A 24,497-nucleotide genomic window follows, 5' to 3' on the forward strand; every position below is an offset into this window, starting at 1 on the left:
TTATTTTGACGAGATGGTACTTGGGTTATTCGTTTAGAAGAAATTTCTGATAAGCGATGTACACATAAGCTTCTATCATAAAAATATTTGATCACCAAAGTAACAAGGTTTTAGTTTATAAACATTTCTGTGATATGAATACATATGTTCGAACAGTATGCGATATTATACTCTTTCCTATATCGGGAAATATAGGTGTGTTACATATTAATTACTAATTAATTAGCCACGCGCATTAAAAATCATAAGACTATCGCCAGACTTATCTTCAACAGTGCACATTGAAACAATTGAATCGAGCTCCAATTGCTCGAACTTTTCCAAACATTAAATACGGCTTCTCGTTTCGTTGAGAACAAAGAGATTTTGAGGACGCCTTCAAATGGCCTCAAGATTCAAGCAGCAGCTAGTTTCGAAACCGAATTTCGGATTGGCCAATTACTCCGGTCAAGCGGTCAAGACCAATTAAACTGATCTTAAAGACCAAACCAACCCCAGTCGATGAGAGAGTGAGAGAGAGAGAGTTGTGCGGTCGTTTGAAACCTCGTGAATTCCGTGAGCCAGAGTTTCTTTGGGATACTCCTAAACTCGACGCTTCTCGAAAAATATCTATTCTCAGGGTTATCCCTGAGAACAAAGAGGAAAACCACAAAAGGGAGGCGAATAGTTGTTAGTGATGGGATCAAGTTTAACGTGTACTAATAGCAAAGGATCCCTTCGTAGAGTTCGGATTACTATTGGTATTAGTTATCCATACTGCTAAGAAACATACCATTTTGCTCCAGCATCTGCATATTTGTAAGTTTTGAGAATTTGTGTAAGATTACATCGATATTTTAAGAAATTGTCAAGTTTTCGTATTTGGCAATTTTGGAACATTGAAATCTTCAAGTTTTAGGATTTTGGGTATCGATATTTCGGAATCGTGGGATGTTGAAATTTTCAAATTTTCGAGTTCCCGAGATTTTAAACTCACGAATTGTCAAAGTTTCAACCGTTCAAACTTTCGAATTTTCGATTCGTGGGATTTTTGAATTTCCAAATGTTGAAGTGTATTTCAATATCCGAATGCATCGAATTCCTTCCCGGTGGCAAACGAATTATGAGAATCACGAAATTGATTGCTTTTAATCAATTTAAATGGGATTCCTATAAATTCTGTTTCAACGTTTATACCTGTAACTACACATCTAAGGATAATAGCCGAGAAAAATAATTTTAAGCGGATGGAGAATTCCTGATAAGGTGCACGTAAATTTTCAAACCTATTTTAGCAGCATTCCACTCTATTTGCAAGTATCTATTTTATCTCTCAAAGTATTTATAGAGAGTTCGAATGTGCTTGAAAAAGTACCGCTTCTTGTTTTCAAGTTATTTATAGAGGGATTGAATCCATTCGGCGAATGTTCCATTCTGCACACTGCCTGCGACATATTTGAGGCCATCGCTAGAAGTTGCTTTGGAAAACAAAGTTTTCCGTCTGGTTCCCTCTACTCTTGCCAGGTCTGCACTTGAGCTAACAGCCGGTGCACCGCCCTTCCCACGAGATATTAATTTTTCCGGAAGTAACCTCCGCCACTTTTCACTCCCCTTCTATGTCGCGACGGTCTTTCTCTTCCTCTCCCTCTCTTTCTCTCTCTTTCTGTCTCCTCGTTTTCATCTAGAGGTGTTATTTTTAACAGAAAAAAGATGGGAAAGCAGAAAGAGGAAGAGAAAGAGAAAACACACAAAGTGAGAGCGAAAGTGTTGCGCATTTAGGGTTGTCGCTTATTGTGTGGAGAATAATTGCGGCCGAGGAGATTTTAAATAACTGGTCTTCCGCGCGAGATTACCTCCGTGTTGTAAATTAAGTCTGAGGTCAGAGTCGCCTCGTGCGCGTCATGAAATTTGTCCTTTGTGATTTGTTTATATTTCAAGCGAATCTATTACGACATTGTGTTTTTGAGCCTTCGCCATTTTCACTTTTGTAATTTAAGAATTTTTACATATTTAACGAGTCGATAATAAAATAGAAATATTATAGTATATAAAAATGTTAAAAGGGTATAGAATTTTAATACTCAATTTTAGTATTAGACTTTAATATTCAATATGATATTTACTAATCTTCATCTTTTTTATTATTCTTGCTACTTTTTATCGGATAATACATACATTATGAATAGACATACCTATATATGTATACTACATTGTATATATTTACAGATAGATTGGCAAGAAATGTACGCAATTATGTACCGTATTTACGTTTATTATATTTTTACTATTTATCTTCGTAAAATATTTCTAAAGTAAGTAAACATATCTATTTTACTTGGAAAATCTAACAATTAAACTTCAAATACCTCAATTATTAAATTTTAATATGTACCTACTTACACACTTCTCATACATAATTATTAAATTTATGAGATGAATTAAATAAATTTTCTTACTTTTCAAACATTTTATGAAGATAAGTTTTAATATTAAAATTGTTCAATTTTGTTTCGAGAATATAAATATATATATATATAGATACATATTAAGCCTTTGCTAAGGACCGTGCAATTTTATGAAAATCATATTAATCGAACTGAAAGAGTCGTTTCTGTAATATCTTTATCTACATTAAACATCCCCTAACATGATGATTATGCAAACTGTAATACTATACTTTTTGCATAAATTATTTTCAAGCAGATTAATCTCGTTAAATCAGCCCTGAAACTGAGAAAGATATGCAGCTGCATTGTCGATTACTATATTCAATCAGATAAATCTACCCTTGCATCGTGAACAACAATGTTCTACTGTGAAATTCAACACGCAAACATCCGTTGCGTAACTGATGATTATCGCGACAGGAAACAAAACTACTACATTCGCGTGAAAATAACAGAATGTATTAAAAAATTATGCATCACATTACGCTATATAAAATTACATCATACAAATATATTAATTACAATTAATTTAATTTTCTACAAATTTGTTTAATATATATATATATAGATTTGAAACCCAGTGCTTTTGGTTTTACATGTATCATAATGATAATATAAATTTATTTATTAATGTATCACAATAATAATATAAATTTGCTTATTAATGTATTATTGGAGTTTGTTTTGTTTTTGAGTTTGGAAAGATACATAGATACAATAATTAAGTCAAGACAGAAAGTGTATCTAAATCCATGTAGAAATAAAAGAATGTAATAAATGCCATACTATAGGTTTCCTTTTATTTTTTAAATATTCATTTTAAATATTCTCCTAACTCAAATAATCCTATCTTACTCTATTACTTTTAAAGAAAGGCACCCCCCACCCCCTCGATTTAATCCGCGTTGGTCTCAGTATTCATTGAGATTATCTTTATCTCTTATTATCTATATGCTTAAGGTGGCTATCCATACTGTATACTAATATTTTACTAAAGTTAAGTTCGCAGTAAATATTTTATAACTTCTACATACACATATTTTCGTACTCACTTCAGATTCTACCTATGTGATCATGATAGTAAAATGTCTTTCTCCAAAATGTTTTAAATGTTGTATTTAATACACGCACGATATACGTATAAAAGTTATCTATCATAAATGCAGAAATACTTTTATGAGCCACTATAAATAAATAATATTTGCTGGTTCCCACTGAAAGAGGAGGATATCGGTTTGGTCAGATTCCCACAGGCACTGCGGGAACCTCCCGCTATTTTCTTAATATGGACGCTCGCGGAGGCGAGACAAACGACCGAGAATACAGAAAGAACGCAGGATACCCGCGGTGCAAGGGCGCGAGGAAACCAAGCTACCCCCTTTCGCGACCCTAAACAATCCCAGGCGAGGAACGAGTAACCCTCGTGACTCGAAACACGAGAATCAGATTCGCTCACCGTCGAAACGTCCGCCCTGACCTTCAATCTTTTTTCTCAGCTCTCTGTTCCTTCTTTCTTTCGCGTCTTTTCTTTTTTCGTGCTTTTAGTCTTTTCCGTGTTTGCGGGTGGTCGTAGTAGTCCGATTCTCAGGATTTTTAATTTTGGCTTCTCTTAGTCTCACGGCCTGTGTCCGAAACATGACGTTTCTCTTTTGTTTGAAGCTGTGTTTAGAATTGAGAAGTACAGGTTGCTGAAAACACTGAGTGTTATGTTGAAATTCGTAATGATTCATTGAAATAACGAATGACGAATTTGTAAAGTTAATCGTCAGTATTTATTTGTATATTGTACGACTTGATTATAATAAAATAATTAACAGTAACATTGAATGTCTTGGAGTTGGCTCATACGAGATACATACGTAATTAAATAATGGATTTATTACAGTGTAGGAATTGGAAAATTTTTGTTCTGAATGTGTCTTTTCTGAAATATTTTAGGTTGCTAAAGCCGAAAATGAGGGTCATTCTTTTGTGGAAATTAACGATTTTAGAAATTTGGCCTTATAGACATTTGGTCGTAGGATTATCCTATACGTTTCAAGATGTTTGATCGTTTTTAATTAAATCGTATCTGTTTACGTATAGTTTGGCATTCTAATGAATTACGATTCACATCGATTTACTTAATTCCTTGATTTCACTAATTTTATCCTTTAAGCACATTCTTAACCTTCACAACTGGAAGCTTCCAGCTTTCAGTGTCTCCCTTGAGATTCGAATCATCGATTTGAGAAACAACTTACACCTGAATTAATTACATCTAACAGTAACTATAAGTTTCGTATGTTTTATTGGTATTCCTATGTCACAAAAGTTAATAGTATGAAAACGAAATGTATAGAACCTGATAAGAGGGCTCTTCATTGGGAAGTAAGGATAGTGCTATAAGTGCTAATACTTTTGTAGCCACTGCATTTCTTTATACCGTGATAGATTCATATGAATGGAGTACGTACTACTGTATATTGTCTTACTTCTATCACACAGCTTGCTGAGTTCTCGTGTGGCAGGCGACAGAGGGGAAACAATGAGCGTAAGAAAAGGGAAGGCAGATCCCGCTGAAAGTCAGCGGTAGCTTCCACGTATGGCAGACGCTGCCTGCCAGTGATTGGAGATCCCCCGTCGACAGCTACGTCGAACTCTTTTCGACTCTCTTTCGAAGTCGGCACCTGCTTTTACTTGCCTGCCTGGCTGGTTGCTTGCAACGAGAAAAGCCTTTGTGATCCTTCCGTTTCTCCGCCTGTGTCTACATCTACATATATATACATATATCTCTATATACATATACATAGCTTTTGCTGTTGAGTTTTTAGAATATTTGCGCCCGCTCCAACACACCTTTGTATAGGTTAAGGCTATGTCTGTGTCTCTGTGTGTATGAGCGTGATGTGCAACCAGTGTAAGCATATACGCATTGCGTCACAGGGCACGTCGATATTGAACCGGAGGGTACCAAAACAATAAGTTTCCTACTGCGCTTACATCGGTAAGCCTTTGTACGCGAGAACTCGCTGCTTGATTAATATCGCCGAATTAATATGGATGCAGAGAGGGAGAAGGACGGAGGCATAAACGAAGGAATGGCGATCCTCCGGCTTCCTACGCTCTCGCATCAACTTTTTATGTTTTTGTTAAAGATGAATATGGAGGACAAGATCGAACGCGATCTATTATATTCTCAATGTTGCTTTCAAGCGATTTTATCGTTGGATTAGTAAGGAATTTGTTGATATTTTAAAAGTATAGTGACTTGAAAATTTCGTGTATCGAGGGTTTATAGGATCTTAAATTGTAGGTAGATGTTTGGAATAATTGAATTATTAATCTCTTTATGCGTTTGGCTATTGGTTGTTAATATAATTGATTAATTTAATAAAGTAGTTAGATTCTACTTTGAATATTTTGAATAGTGATCTGTAAATGCATAATGTAGAAATACATTAATTATTAATTTATTTGTGTTTCTTTTTTTATCGTTCATTATTAACTTAATTGATGATTATCAATGATCAACATAATAGCTGGCACGTAAATTTACACAAAAATTTACGAAGGCATATTGTAGGAATAATTTAATTATTTTTCTATTTCGAATACGTTGAGCAGAGGTTATTACCATAAGTGCATAAAATAGGAACATATATATATTTTACTGTTAATTATTAATCCATTTGTGTATGTTAAGATTACTAATATTACCTATCATAAATAAGAAATTTTAATAAAATATTAACATTATTAATTAACATTCTAGAACAGCCAAATTTATTTTATATATTAAGTATAATTAAATAAAATAATATTGCGTAAAGTAGAAAATAATAGAAAAATAAAGTGATTCCTAACCGCGTAGTATGTAACGTGCTATCAGTTACATAAGTCAGTGTGTCGTTAGCACACAGATCAATCACCGGAGGGATTACGTAATGTTACACAATCGGACGAGCATGTTCATCGTACCAGAGACGATTGAATTATGATCTCTATGCGCGCGGAATTCTGTATGATTTCACTCCACGTCCGGCCTAATATTCTCGATTCGCTTTTGCAAATTCGAATGTAACATCTGACCGACATTTTCATTTCCCTTTTCTATTCCTTTTTCTTCAGTTAATATACTTTCAATGAAAATACATTATTAATACATTTCTAATGGAACGTAACGAAGTGAGTAAAGTTTGCATTTGGACAGATAAGACGAGGTAAATGTATGAAATTAATTAAGCTATTGCAGATCAGAATTTAATAGAATATTGCTGAAAATGGGTATTTAATGGCAAATTTTAAAATGTTCCACAATTTAATCGATTCCATATGAAGATATGATGATAAATATAATTATAACCGATATACAGGTTAGTACTATCGAGGACATATCATAATAAATGTTTTACTTTCAATATTTTATTTCGTATATTTTGTATTTTTAAACTTTTACATAAATACACAAACATCTAGTAGCATAATTATTAAATCCTTTGAACTCACAAAAGATAATCACATTTAAACATTTACATGTAAGTAGGATATTCTTGAAGTTTACTTATATTTCTTCGAGATTTGTTTAAGAGTCTACATTTTTTTATTCTTACTTCAATAATTTTCAAAAAATTTACAAAGTATGATTTTCTCCATTTTTCCACAAAATGAAGCATTGTACTTTATGATTTACATTCAATACGTATTAAGCCTTCTATAGAACTTTATATTTCTTAACTATACAATACTCTATATCGATTTTGTAATAGTTAATCATTACCAAAATAACTAACATTCGCCATTATTACATGATATCTAAATCAATGTTCAAATTTGTAGCAATAAAGCCAACATCAAAATCCATATCAATTCATTAAAGAGCAAGCAGAGAAGCAATATGTAAAATTTACATAAATATTCTATATAATATATATTCGATATATTTAAGGACAACAAATATTCTTCAGAGGTTCACCACAAAAATCATAGACAAAACAGGAACTTTCCACGAATAAAAAGATTTTTTAGCATGGGGCTCGAAATACTCAAAGAAAAAGGAGAAATAATAAATATTAAGCATATATCGAACAAATCTTTGAAAATCTCTTGTTTAATCCATAACATTAAAACGTGTAATTCTATGACGTAAATTGGCTGAAAACATATTGCAAACGAATGTTATGTTTTTCTCTGTTTTTACCACAATCCAATGTCCATATTTTACCCTTAAAAATTAGAATTAGAAAGCTCTGTCAATAGTTAAATAACTCTAAAATACCAAATAGTAAGGAAGGGAACGTTTCAAAAGCAAACTGATTTGAAACAGAAAAATGTGTGAAATATAAAAATCTGAAAACGCAAAGAAGCAGAGAAAATAATAAAACAAAATCAAAAAAGTAAACCGAAGAAAGAGGAAAAGAGAGTTCCAAGGGATTGTTGACGACTTCCCTTAAACTGCCTTCTCCCTCTGACTCCGCCCACGGCTCGAAACACGGAAGTCGCAGCCGGAGTGCCTTTTACAGAGCGGATCCTCGCGCGTCTTTATACACACGTAACACGTACTCGGTATTATTCATACGCGAGTCACGTTATATTCATCCCCCACACGGGGGTTTGGCTATACTGCACGTATCAACCGTGTGAACGTTGCCTAAAAGGCTGTCTAAGAAAAAGAGAAACGCACTTATACGGGGTGAATCAATATGAGTATTATCATTCGAAACAACTCGTTATTTGTTGACTTTATTAAAAAACGTTCGAATTGAAATTTATTTGATGGGATTGGTAGAACGAATATATTTTGATTTTTTAACGACCTATAACAAAGTGATCTTCAGGTGGTACCGAGCCTCTAAACAAAATGAAACTTAATAGCACAAAACTGCATTACTTGGGATTTTTACATGTGTATTCACCTTTATCCTTATATTTTTTTATATATATATTTATTTTTGAAAAATCTAGTGAAATTAATTTGGGCGATCGTGTAGCTATTAAAACACAAAATTGATTATATCTCATAAATGACATTAAATAAGACGTATGTTTATATGATCTTTTTTCAGTCTTTAGATGCTGAATGAGTTTCTCAAATATTTCTCACACATTGCAATACATCCTATAATTTATACTGAACAATACATTTCCGCATTTTTTATAAAGTTACATAAACTGGTCATTATATCATATATATATATATATATATCATATTAACATATCAATATATTAATAGCATAAATTAGGTAAATACTATTAAACTATAATATTTCCAAAAATTATATTACAATAAGCAATCACTGGTTAAAATAAAAATGTTGTAAAAAAATCCTAGATAAGGTAAAAATTCAGCTATAAAATGAACGCAAAATTTCCTATATCACGTAAACAAGAATCGTGTTCATATAAACTTTCTTCATTTCCTCAGATACTGATTGAGTCTGTGAAATATTTCCCACATGTTACGGGACACCCTGTGTATATCGATTCGCATTACGAGGCAGATCAGTCAACTCTGGACTCCCCCTCCCCCCTCTGTTCTTCACCGAGGAAAACGGTGGCTAAGGAGAGATCTCTTCTCTAGCCCGGCACCCCACTCTACAGCTTCTTCTTCTTATCCCGTTCGCGGCTGAGACACTTTGTCACCCTCTCACGCGCTTCCCTCGATTGAGCATAGCTTCGCTCGACGAGAAGGCTCTGCGTCAAAAAGAGTTACACAAGGGGGAAGAACGAAGACGGATAGATCTTTATTGTCGTCTTCGGCGAGAGAAAGAGTTAGGCAAGGTGGAAGATTGATCGTTGGAGCGAGTGGAAAATTGTTTTTTCAAGCAGTAGTGCTATGTACGTATACGTGGATTGTTTTTGGTTGTGCGAGGTAAGCTGTGAAATATGAAAATTTGTTGGTAACTTGTAAGCAATAGATTAATCGAAATTTTTCACTATATCTATTTCTGAAAGAAATTTAGGAACTTGACGATTTTCTGAAAGAAGTTTTTCCAGACAAATTCAGGAATCTTTTGACTTTCGGCAGAATTTAAGGAATTTTTTGATTTTTCAGAGCAACTTAAGAATTTTTTATTTCTGACAAAAATAATACATCTTGATAAGAAGTTTCAGCAAGAATACATATTTCGATTTCTGGGAGTTGAGAAATCGTAAATTGCGAAAGCAACCCTTACGTAAAACTCTTATGTATAATTTCGAAATTGTGAGAGCTCGATATATCAAACGATTTGTCTTACATTTAGAAACTTTTAAGTACAGAGAGTTATTTGTCATTTTTCAGTAATGGTCCTTGGATTCAAATTAGTTAACCCCTTGCCGTGCTTTAGCGAGTCAGACTCGCGATATTCATGTTTCGGCCAAAATCTTCATCGCGAGTCTGACTCGCTAAAGCACGGCAAGGGGTTAAACGATGCCTCATTTATATTTCCAATGTCGTACACATGCACACAACCGCCAAAGCACAAAAATTAGTGTTACTTAGTGGAAGACACGTGGCGTGATAACCTGCACGAGTTGGTGCATAAAATGGAGTCTTATTAACAGTGGCGGAACTAGAAGATTGGTTGGGCTACAGACCCGTTTCAAACCAACCGATGCACTAGCAAACCGACCAACTACAGCCGAAACGTCGGTGCATCAGATCACGTATTTGCAGCGGCCGCGGAATTTCATCTCCGAATTCCGGCCTGTATTTTCCAACTAGTTCGAACGAAAGAATTTTTCCTCGACCATCGATTTCTAGATGCGGTTGGGAATTCGTAATAGCGTAGGCCGCGGATCGAATGATTCGCATACACGCCCGCATACTGTATATTCGTACAAACACATACAAATATACAGAAGGCGTATCTACTGCGAAACAGAATAAGAGAAAAACAAGTACCTGAGTATGTACCTACATATGTACAGCATAAACATATTATGCGTCTTATATGAAATATCTTCGAATCTTATCAGTATTGTAGTGACATTCGATTATCATCGCTAACAATTTTTAACGATGTTAAAAACCTACATAGAAGCTACAAGATATTCATTATAAGTATACAGGGTGATAAGGAAATAGGTTAAACTTTGGTATCGTATTTTACTGTTTCTGAGGATGGAAACATAGATCTGGAAATCTTTCCTTTGCGAAATATAGACAGACCGTTTGCTTGCGTCAAAAATTCACTAAAATAACTGTCAGAATTCCAAGCACTGTCATCGTCTCTTTCGTCAGAAGTAAATAATATGTTAGAGTAAGCCAGTACGTATTTAAATCTTTTATAGTGAAGACAATGTTACTATCAGAATGATTATTCCAATATCGAGTGTATAGATATTCACTTGTGAATACTGCAAACTGTATGGATGGGAACGTCAGAGAAATTCAGTGTCTCTATCAGCAGACTTTTCTCAAAGACAATGTCTTTCTAAGAGTACTTGCTTGTTTCGAGGCATCATAGGATTAGAGATACTGGATCTTATTCGTCTATTACAATTAACCGAGGACGATACTGATTTACTATGAAACACGCTGCTTCTAATGTCAACATAACTTGTTTTAACATATTTGCTTCTAACAAAAGAAATAATAACAGTGCTTGAAATTTGAAATATTACGTCCGACTTTTATTTCAGGGAATTTTCAATATAAAAAGAATATGTCTATGTTTTGGAAAAGAAGAGTTTTCGGATTTATATTTACATATTCCTTTTTTCATCCTCAGGAACAGTAGAATGCGGTACTATCATAGCTTGGTCACCTACGTATTTCCTTGTCAACCTGTATATTTCGGGATGATCATAAAAATATTTAAATAAGCAATCATTCGCAACATTGATCAGTTTCAAAATGGGACCATCTTTAACACTTATTACATATATGCTTAAGATGAACACTTTTACTGTATTCTAATTCTTTTTCTAAATATAAGTTTCCGATAAATGTCTTGTAATTCCTATATATTATTCCCAGACTGGATTCAAATTTTGTTAATATAATTGTAACACTCACTGTCGTGTCTTACTATTTATAGAGCTAATGACATTTCAAGATGTTCTCTGCATTAAATGTACGAATATTTTTATAAGCTGTATAGACAAATACGACTAGATAGCACGTAGGCTAACTTTTCTCTTTGTGGAAGACCGCAGAGATTCCACGCGCATGCCTCGCCGCAAAAGCTCAACGATGCGTTTTGCTCGATCTGTCCGCCATGCGAGCGCATTGACATTCGCCCACGATGCACGTTCACGATTCATCTTTTTATTCGTCATATAAATTGTCCATGTCCATACGCGGTTTTTCTGCGTTAGACGCGTTAACAAGCAACTTTTTATTCTTCTTGTTGCGGTAGGTACAGCGATTCGCAAAAGTACTCGTACACTTACTATAGCAAATTGTTGTGTGAGGGTATCTTGTGTAGGTTGTTTAAAACATTTTGAAATTTTATTAGCCTTATAACGAGATCCATCTGCCATGATTAAGTTGCGAGATATTTACTGGAAACTTATAATTTAGTAAAAAAATTAGTACTATATTGGCATAGAAGTAACAGAATAACCATCTTAAGCATGTAATAAGTATTAAAAATAGTCCTAATGATCACTGATACCTATTAATATTGTAGATTGCTTGTTTAGATACTTTTGTGACATAGATATTCTGAAATATAGGTACATGCCCATACTTGCAATAAATATTTTGTAACTTCTATATAGATTTTCTGAACCGTTAAAAATTTTACCGATATATATCTATAATCATAGTTAACATCATTAACTAGTTAACACTCTGATTAAACTACGATAAAAAAACATTTGTTCAAAAACATTTAGTGAAAATCTCTGCTAAATAAATAGAAACTCCGATATATTTTCTCTACTCGACTTGAACTTCTTCGTAAAAGACATATCATCGTTTCTAGAATGAATTATGGAGATAAAAATATTGAAGTTAGTGCATCATGTTAGGTCCTAAATCGTAAAATATTCATCTGAACCACAATTGTCGCTAAAATTATCATTTATAAAGTTATCCCGAAGTGGAACCAATGACATTCTCCATTCCTATATATTTGATTGCGAGTACCTATCACTTAATTGAAAACAACATCAAAGTTCTATTTATATTACAGATGTTATAAGCAATTTTCATTAGATTTTATTGAAACTTTGTATTATATAAATATTTATATTATGCATATAAAATAATATAAAAGTATAATGAGTAACATTGAACCTTCTATCATTTAATAATGCAACGTCTACGTTCAAATAAGAAAAATGATACAACTTATTGAATTGGTGGTTACAGTATTCTTCCCCCGTTAATTAACCGACTTAAACTTTTAACGCACTATATGGTATACAAACGATAAATATTTTTCAATTTCGAATGCTTCTTCAATACAAAAAGACATTTGTGTCATTGGAACATCACTTTCATATCGTTGTACAACATCATTCATAATTTTAAGCTAAATTAGTTTCAATTAGCATATAAGTTTAAATAGTTAAATTAGTGCAAACATTAAGTTTATATGAATTTTTTCCACTAAAAGAATTTATTATTATCCATTCATCGTTTTACCGCAACCTAAATACATCCTCATATTTCCATTAAAATATCTGCAAAATTTGTTATTCCTAATTAAAAAAAATAAGCAAAATCCTATAAGCACCCATAAAAATTCTGTTAGAAAAAAATATGTATTAGGCTACACATTAGTACACATGCATAAATGTCCTTTTCATATCTTAGAAATGATATGTGACGAGATACACAATCTACTATGTTGCTAATTCATTGTTTTTTGTTAGCGAATTATGAGTTTATTGTCTCTCTCGTTTCGTGCTATTGTTATATTGCTCTTTGAAAAATTCTGTGTTATTTCTAATGGCCTGTGATGGCTTTCATTAATCTTTTAGCACACTTGCTGACACTGATGAGTTAACAATAGCTATCTTTTTATAAACATTGATATATTACTATTTAACGAAGATATACGAATAGTGAAGAATATACAAATACGTTCAGTGACTTTGAAGGAATGGGGCTTAAATCGTTATAACGTTTGATGATTTTAATAGAGAATTAAATAAATCAGAATGCTTTGTTCTTCAAATTTTCTTCTCACCTCATAATACACGTATAATTCACGATAGTTAAATATCCTGACTCTTATACTCGTTAGTGGAGCTGGTGGTCGTGTTAATAGTTGATCGTCATACTATGAACATCGCGTACTCTGTTCTTCCATATTTTGTTACATTTTATGTTATTGTTAGCACATTAATACGCCTGTCGGCGTGAGACACGGGTAGGAGTAACCACCTTTAGTATCAATTAGCAATCACGTTTTTGTATTTACAAAAACCATTGTCTTCTTTCACTTTCTAACTTGTGGACACTTATATAATCCAGACGCAACTGTTAAAAACAAAATCGAGCATTTTCGAACAGTTAGATCGAAAGATAGTTTAGGTTTAAATACAGGTATATATTCTAATACTATGGTGTGTATTAATGAAACTAAGACATTTGTTCGCCGGACAAATATTCCCAATAATTTCAGTCTTCCCGTTCCAGCATATAAAACAGACATATTTACAAGGTGTTCTCCACATCACGTTCTTGGCCGCGTTCTCGTCGGCAACGTGTCGACAGAGAAACTCTATGCATTGGATTCGCAGGTCAGTGGGTTGTCGCGTCGAGTCATTCAAACCGGTGTCACCAGCGCTCGATTTATCGTGTTCGTCAATCTTGGAAGACTGACCTCCCGTCATGGCTCCGGTTACCGTCCACGACGATGTTACCCACCCTCGCGTTCCACGGCCGCTGCCGCCATCACGTTATCCTGCCGAGCATGCTCCTTTGTTTTCCATTTTATTCCGGTCCGCGGCGATCAACGAACGACAGCGATGAATATCTACGCCGCCGAGCGGACGATAAAAAGACGGCTGTTCCGTGATCGCGACTTCTCCGCACCGCAACGCTCGTGCACCGAGCGTATACGTGAGCACATCGAGCCGCGACACCTTGATTATGCGGATGTAAAGAGTGGAATGGCTGATGGTTGACTCTTGGAACAGTGCTTTCCCTATAATAAATGGATCTTTCCTTTTTGCGATTTGGATTTACTTTATTTGATATAGCTGAATCATTAGAGCGGCTATTTGTATTATTTGAGTCAGTTTTGTACAAAATGACCGTGTTTTCGTATGTTCATCTTATTGGTGATAAAAGTAAGGGGCACAGCTTTAAAGAAAACAAGAAAAGAAAACGTAATAATCAGTCGTATTTTTCACGTCTCAAAATTTACGCTGCCGATTAATATTATATTCTTAATCTTAAATGAGCGTATATGTACTCTTACCGAGTTACGCCACCTTGTTTATTTAGATGTAAGAAATGGAATGGCTGATATTTGATTCTTGGAAAAATGCTTTTGCTATAACAGATATGTTCTTCGTTGAAAGTTACCAGTTTATATTTGTAAATATATTTGAGAAAGTTTCTAGTACGAATAACCATCTTGGCCAGATAATAAGGGCTAAATATGGCCCCACTGCAAATTGATGTTTATGAATACAATGACTGCTTAAATACTTTTCTGATGTCTGCGACATATTCTTAAATTCGTTCCAAATTTTACCAACATAATTATAATATTCAAGTTTCATAACAGTGCTAATGGACTTTCAATATGTTTCGTGTAAAACACATAATATATTATTAAAAAGTTTCTATAAGTGTTGAAATACATTTGTGAGCCGCCGTACTTACGTGTGTCGACATGATTCTACAACTACCAAAGTAGAACGTCCAGCGGAAGGCCGGCGAATGAGCTCGTGACCTTAAACGGAACACACACGCGAGCGATAGAGGGTAGTAATCAGAGATCGAGAGTGGAAAATCTTACTCTATCGAATTTCATGCTCGTGGAAACGCGACAGCTATGGAAACTTTCGACTTGCTGTTGCGTCGAATAATGATTCCGCGAGCGACGTTTCGAGTGAGTCGCCGAGAGGGCACTGCCAAGTGGTTCTTAAGCGACGTTCACCAACTGTCGAGGATGCGGAGAAAATGAGGAATCGGATTGAATCTTAATATACAATTGCGTCAAGCAGGAGTATACCGTGTAGAATGTACACGGTTTTGTTCGATACTGTTAAAGGGCGTTTCAGCGTAAAAAATAAAAAAAGGTGACAATTGAAAAGAATGCGCGTCCATTATTCGATAAAATCGTAAAATGAAAATCATCGTGTTTTTCAATATCGTATTTACATTTCATGATAGTTAGTAGTTTGATATATGCTCTTTTCTTTTTTTTTTTTTGCAAATACGAAAAATGTTTCATAGGTTTAATAACACGTACAATAGTAGCAATTAATTAGTGATTAATTGGTGGTAGCAATTTATGTAGTGATAATTGGTAGTATTGAATTAGGTATTTATTATTATTAGATAGCGAACATTTATGCATTTATGAAAAATTAAAAAATCTATACTCGCGTAATATGCAGATATATGCAGATGAAACATCCAAAGTACAGCACTTTTTACGATATTTAGTATTTAGATAATACGATCTTCTGCTTAATCGTATTATAGTTATTATATAGTTATTATATAGTAGATGTTTTGTTTGGATAAGGCGTACTTATTTTTGTTAGTAAACTTAATAAAACTGGAACATGAAATAAAGGAATATGGTATAATTATAGATTTGCGCAATTTATAGAAAGTGAAAGTATGATATGATTTCTAAACTTCTTTAAGTAAATATATTTTTAGAATATACGCTCAATCATTTTCATTTTTAGTTTTTTCAAATATGTGTTTTCACTGGCTATTATTGAAAACTAATTTCAATAGCCACTTTATTGTAATTTGTCATTTTAAACAAAGACCTCCATCTCCAATTCACATCTATCCATATCAAATTTAATTCAATAACATACTTCAGCTAAAATATTCTTTTTTAATCATAAAACGGCATTAGAATGAAAAATCATATTTTTTTCTTAATTTTCAATTGATAAGGGTGTTGATGTTCCCACCTGAGTTAAAGTCAGCATTAATTACATGTATAAGTATATGTATATTTTTAGCAGCTTTCAGCATTCAGTAATATTTAGCAATTACACCTGTTTTTAATAAAAATAAAAAATCTGAATCTTGTGAAAATCATGTCATTTTCCTGCGATCTTCAATTGTTCGGTAAATTAAAATCAAAGAAAGCAACTTTCTCTACCATCAGTCAGTTGCAATCACGCGTCGTCTCATCAAACAATTTCGCAGAATTCTTTCCATTAACAATGAAGGTCAAAAAACAAAGCGAAACGTGAAAAAGCCAGAATAATGAAGGAGAACAATAAAAAAAGAAAGAAAAAAAGAAGCTGCGCTGAACCCTCTGAATTTCTCTTGAAAAACTTTTCCTTTTCTTCGTTTCAGCGAAAGGATCCACCATCACAGAAAACAGGCGGAGGGAGAGACGTGTATACAAAAGCTATCGGAGAACCATTAATACGCGGATCGCGCGTTTCCACGAGGATCCACGGTAGTGGCGAGAACAACGACAACGGGTACGATGCTTACTCGACAACAAACCAAACCTACAACGAAAGACAGAGATAGATGGAGAGAGATAGAGAAAAAGGAAGATAGATAGATAGATAGTGTGTACGTGTATGTGTGTATATACGAGAGGGGGAGAGAGAGAGAGGGGGGGGGGAGAGAGAGAGAGTGTGCATTGTCCTGCTCGACGATAAAAGGTTTCGCATCGTTGCAACGTGCCTACCTACTGGGACATGGGGCTCCAGAAGACGAAGTAGAAGCAGTAGAAACGTAGAGACGACAAAACGCGTATGAGGAAAGAGGAAGAAAGAGAGAGAGAGAGAGAGAATAGAAAAAAGAAGAAAAGATAAAGGGAGATCGGGTGCAACAGATAAAGAGGTCGACGATAATGCTCTCAGTACACCCTGGGTTTGCTAGCGTACCAGGACGGCCATTATATTGTTTTACCTCTGTATCTGAACCAGAGATCAACCATGGAGAGCTCTGAGTACTTACCTCTCACCGGTGAGAATGATGATGGTTTCTGACGATGGAACGAATCACTGGGGACTAGGAGTATGTAGAAGAACGAATGTTGGCAGTAGACCGCGAATGTTTATGCAAATTTATATCTTTATGAAGATGATTGAAAACGTGGAATCTAGGTAGAACGTTGTCTTACCTATTAAATATGATAACGAGCGCCACATATGTTTTGGATATTAAGGTTTCTCGTAAAAATGTGCATAAAAATCTGCAGTCTAGTTGCTAATAAAATGAACAGTGAGCGGGTTGACTCTGATTGGTTATGTGTGAAGATATGATATGAAACGTCAATGGGATATCAAAATTACATTTTCATTTTTGGTAATTAAGGTTTCGGCGTGTTTGTGCGATACATTGTTCGAAGTTGTTGGTGTTCGTTTGGGGTGGTTTGTGAAGGTGATTTTGATGAAAATAACCTAGATTTTTCTATGGTCTCTAAAAAACCTGTATATTTTAATATCCAGTGATAACAACAATAAATTACACTGTTCGCCAACGTATCGATTTAGACTTTGAAAAAATTCTGAATTTATCAATTCAATGATACGTTACCCATCGTAACAATGTCCACGTGGGTTAGAACGTCCACTAAAATATCAATTCACATTTTAAAATTTAATCTTACTCTGAAACATTCGGCAATATTCAACGAACTGCAGATTAAGATATCCACCAAAATATGAACTTGCATTCTAAAGGTCCGAAAAACTCAACAATTTCTCTATTAAATGCCAAACTAAGCGACTATATTACGACACAGTTGGTGTCTTCTTCGCAACCATCCATCACGTCTGTGAAGGTTCGCCATCTCGACAACGTTGGCGTCGGTATTGGCGGGGTGTCTGCTGAGGCTGATTCATAATGCATCCCCGAGTTGCATTGTGCCGTTGCACGAGACACGAGACACGGTACGGGACGAGACGAGACGCGGCAGCGGCAGCGGCATGCAGAAGAATTCTATGAGAGCGGGTGGCGAGAAAGGAGAGGAAGCCAGAATAAAACTGGAGAGAAGAGAAAAAGAGAGGACGACGGCGACGCCAGAAACGATGAACAAGAGAGGCCAAGAAAGAAAGGAGACAAGGGTGCAAAGAGACTCCGTGCTCGATCGAAACGAAAGGGGTTCGGGTCGTATAGGCATTGTTTTTTCACCTCTCGGGTCCCGTACTACGAGGCGAACGGGAGGGGAATGAAAAAGAAGAAATAGAACGAAAGGGAGAAGGAAAGAGAACACGAGTTCTGAATGCCATACCAGAATTTCAATATCTCTGACATGTCGCTCACGCGATCGCGACCGCGTTCTCATTTCAATTGGAAAAACTGATTTCGTAGATCGATCATGATTTTCTCGGAAGATGATATGATTAACGATGGTAGATATACGTATGTACACAGCCTCGTTTATAAATATACTCTGGATATTCATATGTGCTAAATATGTGAGAAGCATATGATTTGCGTGAAAACCACTGGAGAAAGATATGATAAGTACATTCTTTTTAATTTTCTAATTTTGATGCCGTTTTATATAACTGAATAATAGTGTTTTAACATGATGTACTCGAAAAAGATCCTTGTAAATATATGCATTAAGTATGTAATAATTTAAAAAGAAATTTAACAGTAATGTTTTGAAAAATGCTAATAACAAAGATGTTATAATTATATAAATTTGAACATTACGGAAAGAATTAAAAAAGAAAATAATATTAGAATTTAGACTAGCAGTCACATTATAGGAAATTCCTATATACAGTTAGTTGTATTATTTTACATCCACGATAGTTCACGTTTTCCTTATTTCTTAGTTTCTTCGATTCTAATATATCCTACTAACTGAAATTATCCACTTTAATTGCAAAGGATATCTTAAATAATGAAAAGAAATATTTTTTAAAATACTTGTATATACATATTATGTAAAAGTTCCTCAATTTTTTAACAGTTATATGGAACAAACCAGAGATTTCAAAATGCAACCTTTATCATCGATTCTATACAATTTTCTTGTCTAAGATTGGAACGTTTGAAGATTCGACAGTTTCCAGAAGCAGCGAGGAACTGATGTTAAAGGATCGGCGCTATGATTGGAGGATAATGTGCTTTCGCTTTGCTCTCGCGGCACGGGGTGCCAGTTGTCGTTTCTGTTTGGCTCGAGGCGATTTCCGCCTCTTGGAATCGGTCGTTGTTGAAACACTATGCAAAAACAGAGAAGAGAAAACCTCGAAGGACGAAGACGAACCGATAGAATCTCAAACAGACGGATGCAGATAGGAAAATAGAAGCGCAAGTTGAAAGAGAAAGGAGAGAGAAACAACCCTCCTGACACAAGTTATCCTATAAACGACGGCAAGCCCGCAGCTACGTGGAGATAATCCGGCCCCCGGGGTCCGCGTGTGGTTGAGTGCTCGCAACAGTTACCATATTTGATTGTATCCCTTCTATCCTGCTGGAATACAAAATAATAACGCGTCCTGTGTAGAATCGAAGGGCTCGATTAACAACGCTTTGCGAAGAGGACGATTTCGAACGAGGAGTTTGTGATGATGGTGAATGGTGAAGAATCGTATGTACAGTTGCACATGAAAGTATTTGTACACTCGTAGAAATCTTTTATAAATATGTTAGGTAGCTAGTAATAAAAGTATGTATGTACCACTTAATAATAATAAAATATAAAATATTGTAGTAAAAACGTTAGTTCTATTCTTTCGACGCATTAAGAGACATACTTTTAAAATGTGACACGATTGTATTTACCCTTCCTTTCATTAACAAGAAACAAATTACAATATTTAAGATACGATATTAAATAAATTATATACACGTGTTACATGAAATCATAAAAATAATAGAATTAATATTATATTAATATCTCGTAGGTCTCCGCTATGTAAAGATCTACTAATACCTATGTAAATATCTATTAATGTTTATTTATTAAAAATAATTAATTAAAATTATATCTGAACTGGTATCTCCTTAGCGTTGAATTCAAGGTTTTGTAATTTCTAAATGTTTCAATTCTTTTAATTTCATTTTAGAAACTTATTAATAATGATTATGCCGATATGTATGTATAAATAATTTTGTAACTTTTCTGGGAAATGATACAGTTATACAGAATTCGACTTCTACATTTCCTGTCTGTGTTATGCAAAACATTTTGAAAATTTTGAACGTTTTGAAGGATGGTATCGCCTTTATGAACTGTTTGTTTGAACTATAATTCTATAATAACTATATACTCTCTTGAACTATATTTCTCCTTGGTTAAAAATTTTTCTGAATTTTCAAGTTGCTGCATATCACTTATAAGTAATAAATAAATATAGATCAATCATCATCATCAACAAATCATAAACAAATACTACTTCATATTATTTAGCAATATTTCGTAGTTATGATCGCGTAATGATAATATTAATAAATCACTAAAACGATGATAGCCATGATAGTGACATTTCTTTTCGAAGATTTTCATTCAGATTTTCGCAATATACTGATTTAGAAGGTGATAATAATAATATTGAAATAGATCTCAACATGTAGAAAACAACTGATAGACCAATTACATTGGCACCTTTTGAAGGATAGTCTGGAATAAAAATTATGATAAAATTTGAAGAACGTGTAACATATATCATAAGTTTACTTTCTTCTTGGAGTTCTATTTGAACATATGCTTAAAGAACCTAACAGATAGTACTATCAAATAAAGAACAAATATAGAAAATGATCAAAGTCAATTAAGTGGACGGATATTATGGCACTGGAAAGGAATCTTTAACACTTATTATACGTTTAAGGTAACTATTTATACTGTATAATAATTTTTACTAAATACGAGGTTGCAATGAATATCTTGTAACTTCCATTTATTTTCAGATCGCGTCCAATTTTTGCCAATATGTAATCATGGTAATCGCTTCTCACTATAATGTTAATGAAATTTCAAAATGTATTATATAATATATGCAATTATATGCATAAGTGTTTATCTATGGTAAGTGTATGAATACTTTTGCGATAAACAATTGCAATAAACAATGCGAGGTATAAAAGTAACTTTTTTTACAACATAACTTTCCGTAGGCGCGATATTTCATCGACTCACCATAAATACTTTTAAAGACAAGCTCACGTATGAATCAAACTTACCCATACGTTGGTTTTTTGCTGCTTGTGACACCGTTCGCCACCCTGGCGTTGGAAAACGATCGGCCAAAAGAAATCGCGCGTTTGATATGCCGCCAAAGGGATACGCGTGCACGCTCATGTACCATGAAAGAGAGGCAAACAAGGGGGATGAAGAGGGGTTAGTTCAACGAGTGCATGAGAGAGAAAGAGAGAATATTCCGTCGGTTGAGTTACAATTTCGTGTGGGTTGGACGGTCGACTGCAACCACGCTTTCCACCCCATCCAACCCCCGTGTAACCCCTTCGTCTGTGTCCTTCTCGTTTCGCTTAAACGTAACAATTATTACCGGAAAAGCGCTGCACACGCATGCGGCAAACCGCAGGGCCCGCCGACGGAATTACATTGATATTAGTATCGTTTCAGCCAGCAGATTAATTAATTAAAACGCGCCGCCTCTTCCCCCTATTCTCGAAACCACTCCCTCGTATGTACCCCTCGCTTGTCTGGATTTCTCACCGCTGGCCACTTTTACATATGTGTGAAGGTGTATTGTATTTTAGTGTGTGTATGCGTGTGAATGTTTGAAGATTTTGGATAGGTTTGTGGCGGATGTAAGAGTGGAGGTGTGCTGGCAAGTATGGATTGTTCTAGAAATTCTGTTTGATGTTGGGCTAGTTTGTGTCTTTTTGGAGTTTTGGGTTTAGGATTATTTATTAATTTCAATGTTTCCTTTTAAAAGGGCATACTTTTAGAGTGTATAGTGGAAAGCTTGGATTACTTTAGAAATTTTGTTTGACATTGGCTTGGCTTATATATATTTTTAGTTTTGGATTTGGGTTTAGGGTTGTTTGTTGATTTTAATAATTTTCTTTTCTAGACTTTAAGACAGTTGGTACATGGCTGCACTATTGATTGCACATAGACTGTATAAATGTTTATGAGTTTGCTATAATTTTAGAGATACAATAATATATATACATAAGATGCTTATGTATGTATGTACATAAAATATACAAAGAAAAAATATTCTATTTAAATCTCATTTCTTCAGTTATGTACATCAAAATGTGAATTTTTATAAACATGGGCAGTCAATTTATAACTATCGTGGTATTTCAGTCGATTTATAATAACGGTACACGAATCTTATCCAAGTTTATGAATTAATGAGAAATTGATGACTGGAAGTAGCATCTACCAGTATCTTCCTATGGGATCAGCAGATTCTACATTAATCTGCATTTAAATTAGATATAATTTATATAATATAATGCATTAAAATCATACGAGATTCATGAATGTGTGTACTACTTTTGATGTTATTACCGGTTCCTCAAATATTTAGACGGTCGTAAGTGCTAAAAAGCAATTTTAATAATTGTAATAATCATGTAGAATAAAATACCTGATTGAAAATTAATTATTAAAAACAAACAAGTTTCTATTTAGATATTTTTAGTTATGATTTATATTAAATCGATACGATATCTATATTTAGAAGAAGAAACTTTAGTTTTCTAAAAAGTGTAGAAGAAGACGCGGCATATATTTTGTTTATTATTACACGATAAATGAGAATAATAGTTTATATATTTGATGTAGCGTGGATTGTAGTGCGAAATAACGCTTTCATTCGTTATTAGATAATTATCGTTTTTAATCGTTTGTTTTTAACCATTTATTATATTTAATCGTTCATTACTTTAAACATAAATGCTTAATTTTAGAAATTGAAGTGTTGAGCAGTCCTAACACTATTTATTACGTGTAGTTATTATTGGTCTTACATATTGATAATCAGTGTTAAGTAAAGAATACATAAAGTTTCTCTGACAGAACTATTCGTGGCCCCTGTTAAATGATTATTTGATTATAATGTTAATTATATTTGACTAGAGTAATCAGGAAGATTTAACGTAATAGAAGAATGTTAAGGCCAAGTTCCGTAAGACTTCGACTTTTTAATAATACCTTGTTAATCTTTAATCTTATTTAATAGAACGTCATTTTATATTGTACATTAGTATTTTATGTTAATTATGTATATTTTTTAACATATCAATTTCTGACACGCATTCTATATTATCGCAGTATCGCTGACTATATTTTCAAATAGAATATTGATAAAAATGAAGACTGGAAGACAGGTGAAACGTAGCGAAACGTTTAAATATCTTAATTTAAATAAAGTATTGATTAGTATTAATTTCACTTACCTTTCTTTGCATGCAGAATATCCGCAGGATCCGGCGGCAAGGCTGTACAATGACTTGGACTCAAGCTGGGCTGCAGGGATGGAAACGGACTGCCAGCACCAGATGGATACCTAATGTGAAGTAAAATTTTAAAATAGAGAGATTGCGGCCTTTGCGCTTTTTCAACCGAATTATGCTCTCATTTCTTTAGAGCAATTTCCTAATTTTGATCATTTTCAATGTAAAACTATAAAGATTACGAAACATTTTAAGATCAAACAAATTTTGTAAAAGGGAAAAATTTTAAATAATGGAATAATATTGAACCGAAAACTACCAACAATTTTTAGTAATATTTTTAGTACAATTTTAGAATAATATTGTACTGAAAACTATCAAAGATCATGTTATTGATACATGGATAAGGATTGTGTCATTAAAAAAATTCTAAACGAGATTTAAATTATGATGTAAGGAATTCAGTAGTAGTTTTTATATGATATTATTTCTTTTGCTTTACTGGTTGAGTTAATATATATTATATCGGGAAAGTTTTTATAAAATGTTTATCTTTACACATATTCGTAGAGATACAAGAAAGGATATAAAATCTTATATTTAAAGATAGAATTTTATATGAATTTGTATTATCGTGGTATTTAAAA

The 24,497-nt window shown here is 33.9% G+C and overlaps 1 protein-coding gene across 4 annotated transcripts in view; it reads right to left on the reverse strand.

Moving 5' to 3' along the window:
• The window catches only part of LOC100647828 (paired box protein Pax-6), a 143,417-nt gene that overhangs the window by 46,109 nt on the left and 72,811 nt on the right, over nucleotides 1–24,497 (reverse strand). For all 4 annotated transcript variants that reach the window (XM_048404816.1, XM_048404815.1, XM_048404814.1 and 1 more), the window contains exon 6: nucleotides 23,854–23,963. In XM_048404816.1, coding sequence (XP_048260773.1) covers nucleotides 23,854–23,963 — 110 coding nt within the window. The remainder of the gene's footprint in view (nucleotides 1–23,853; nucleotides 23,964–24,497) is intronic.

The sequence above is a fragment of the Bombus terrestris genome, chromosome 4 (genome assembly GCF_910591885.1).
Source record: "Bombus terrestris chromosome 4, iyBomTerr1.2, whole genome shotgun sequence".
Taxonomy (NCBI): Eukaryota; Metazoa; Arthropoda; class Insecta; order Hymenoptera; family Apidae; genus Bombus; species Bombus terrestris.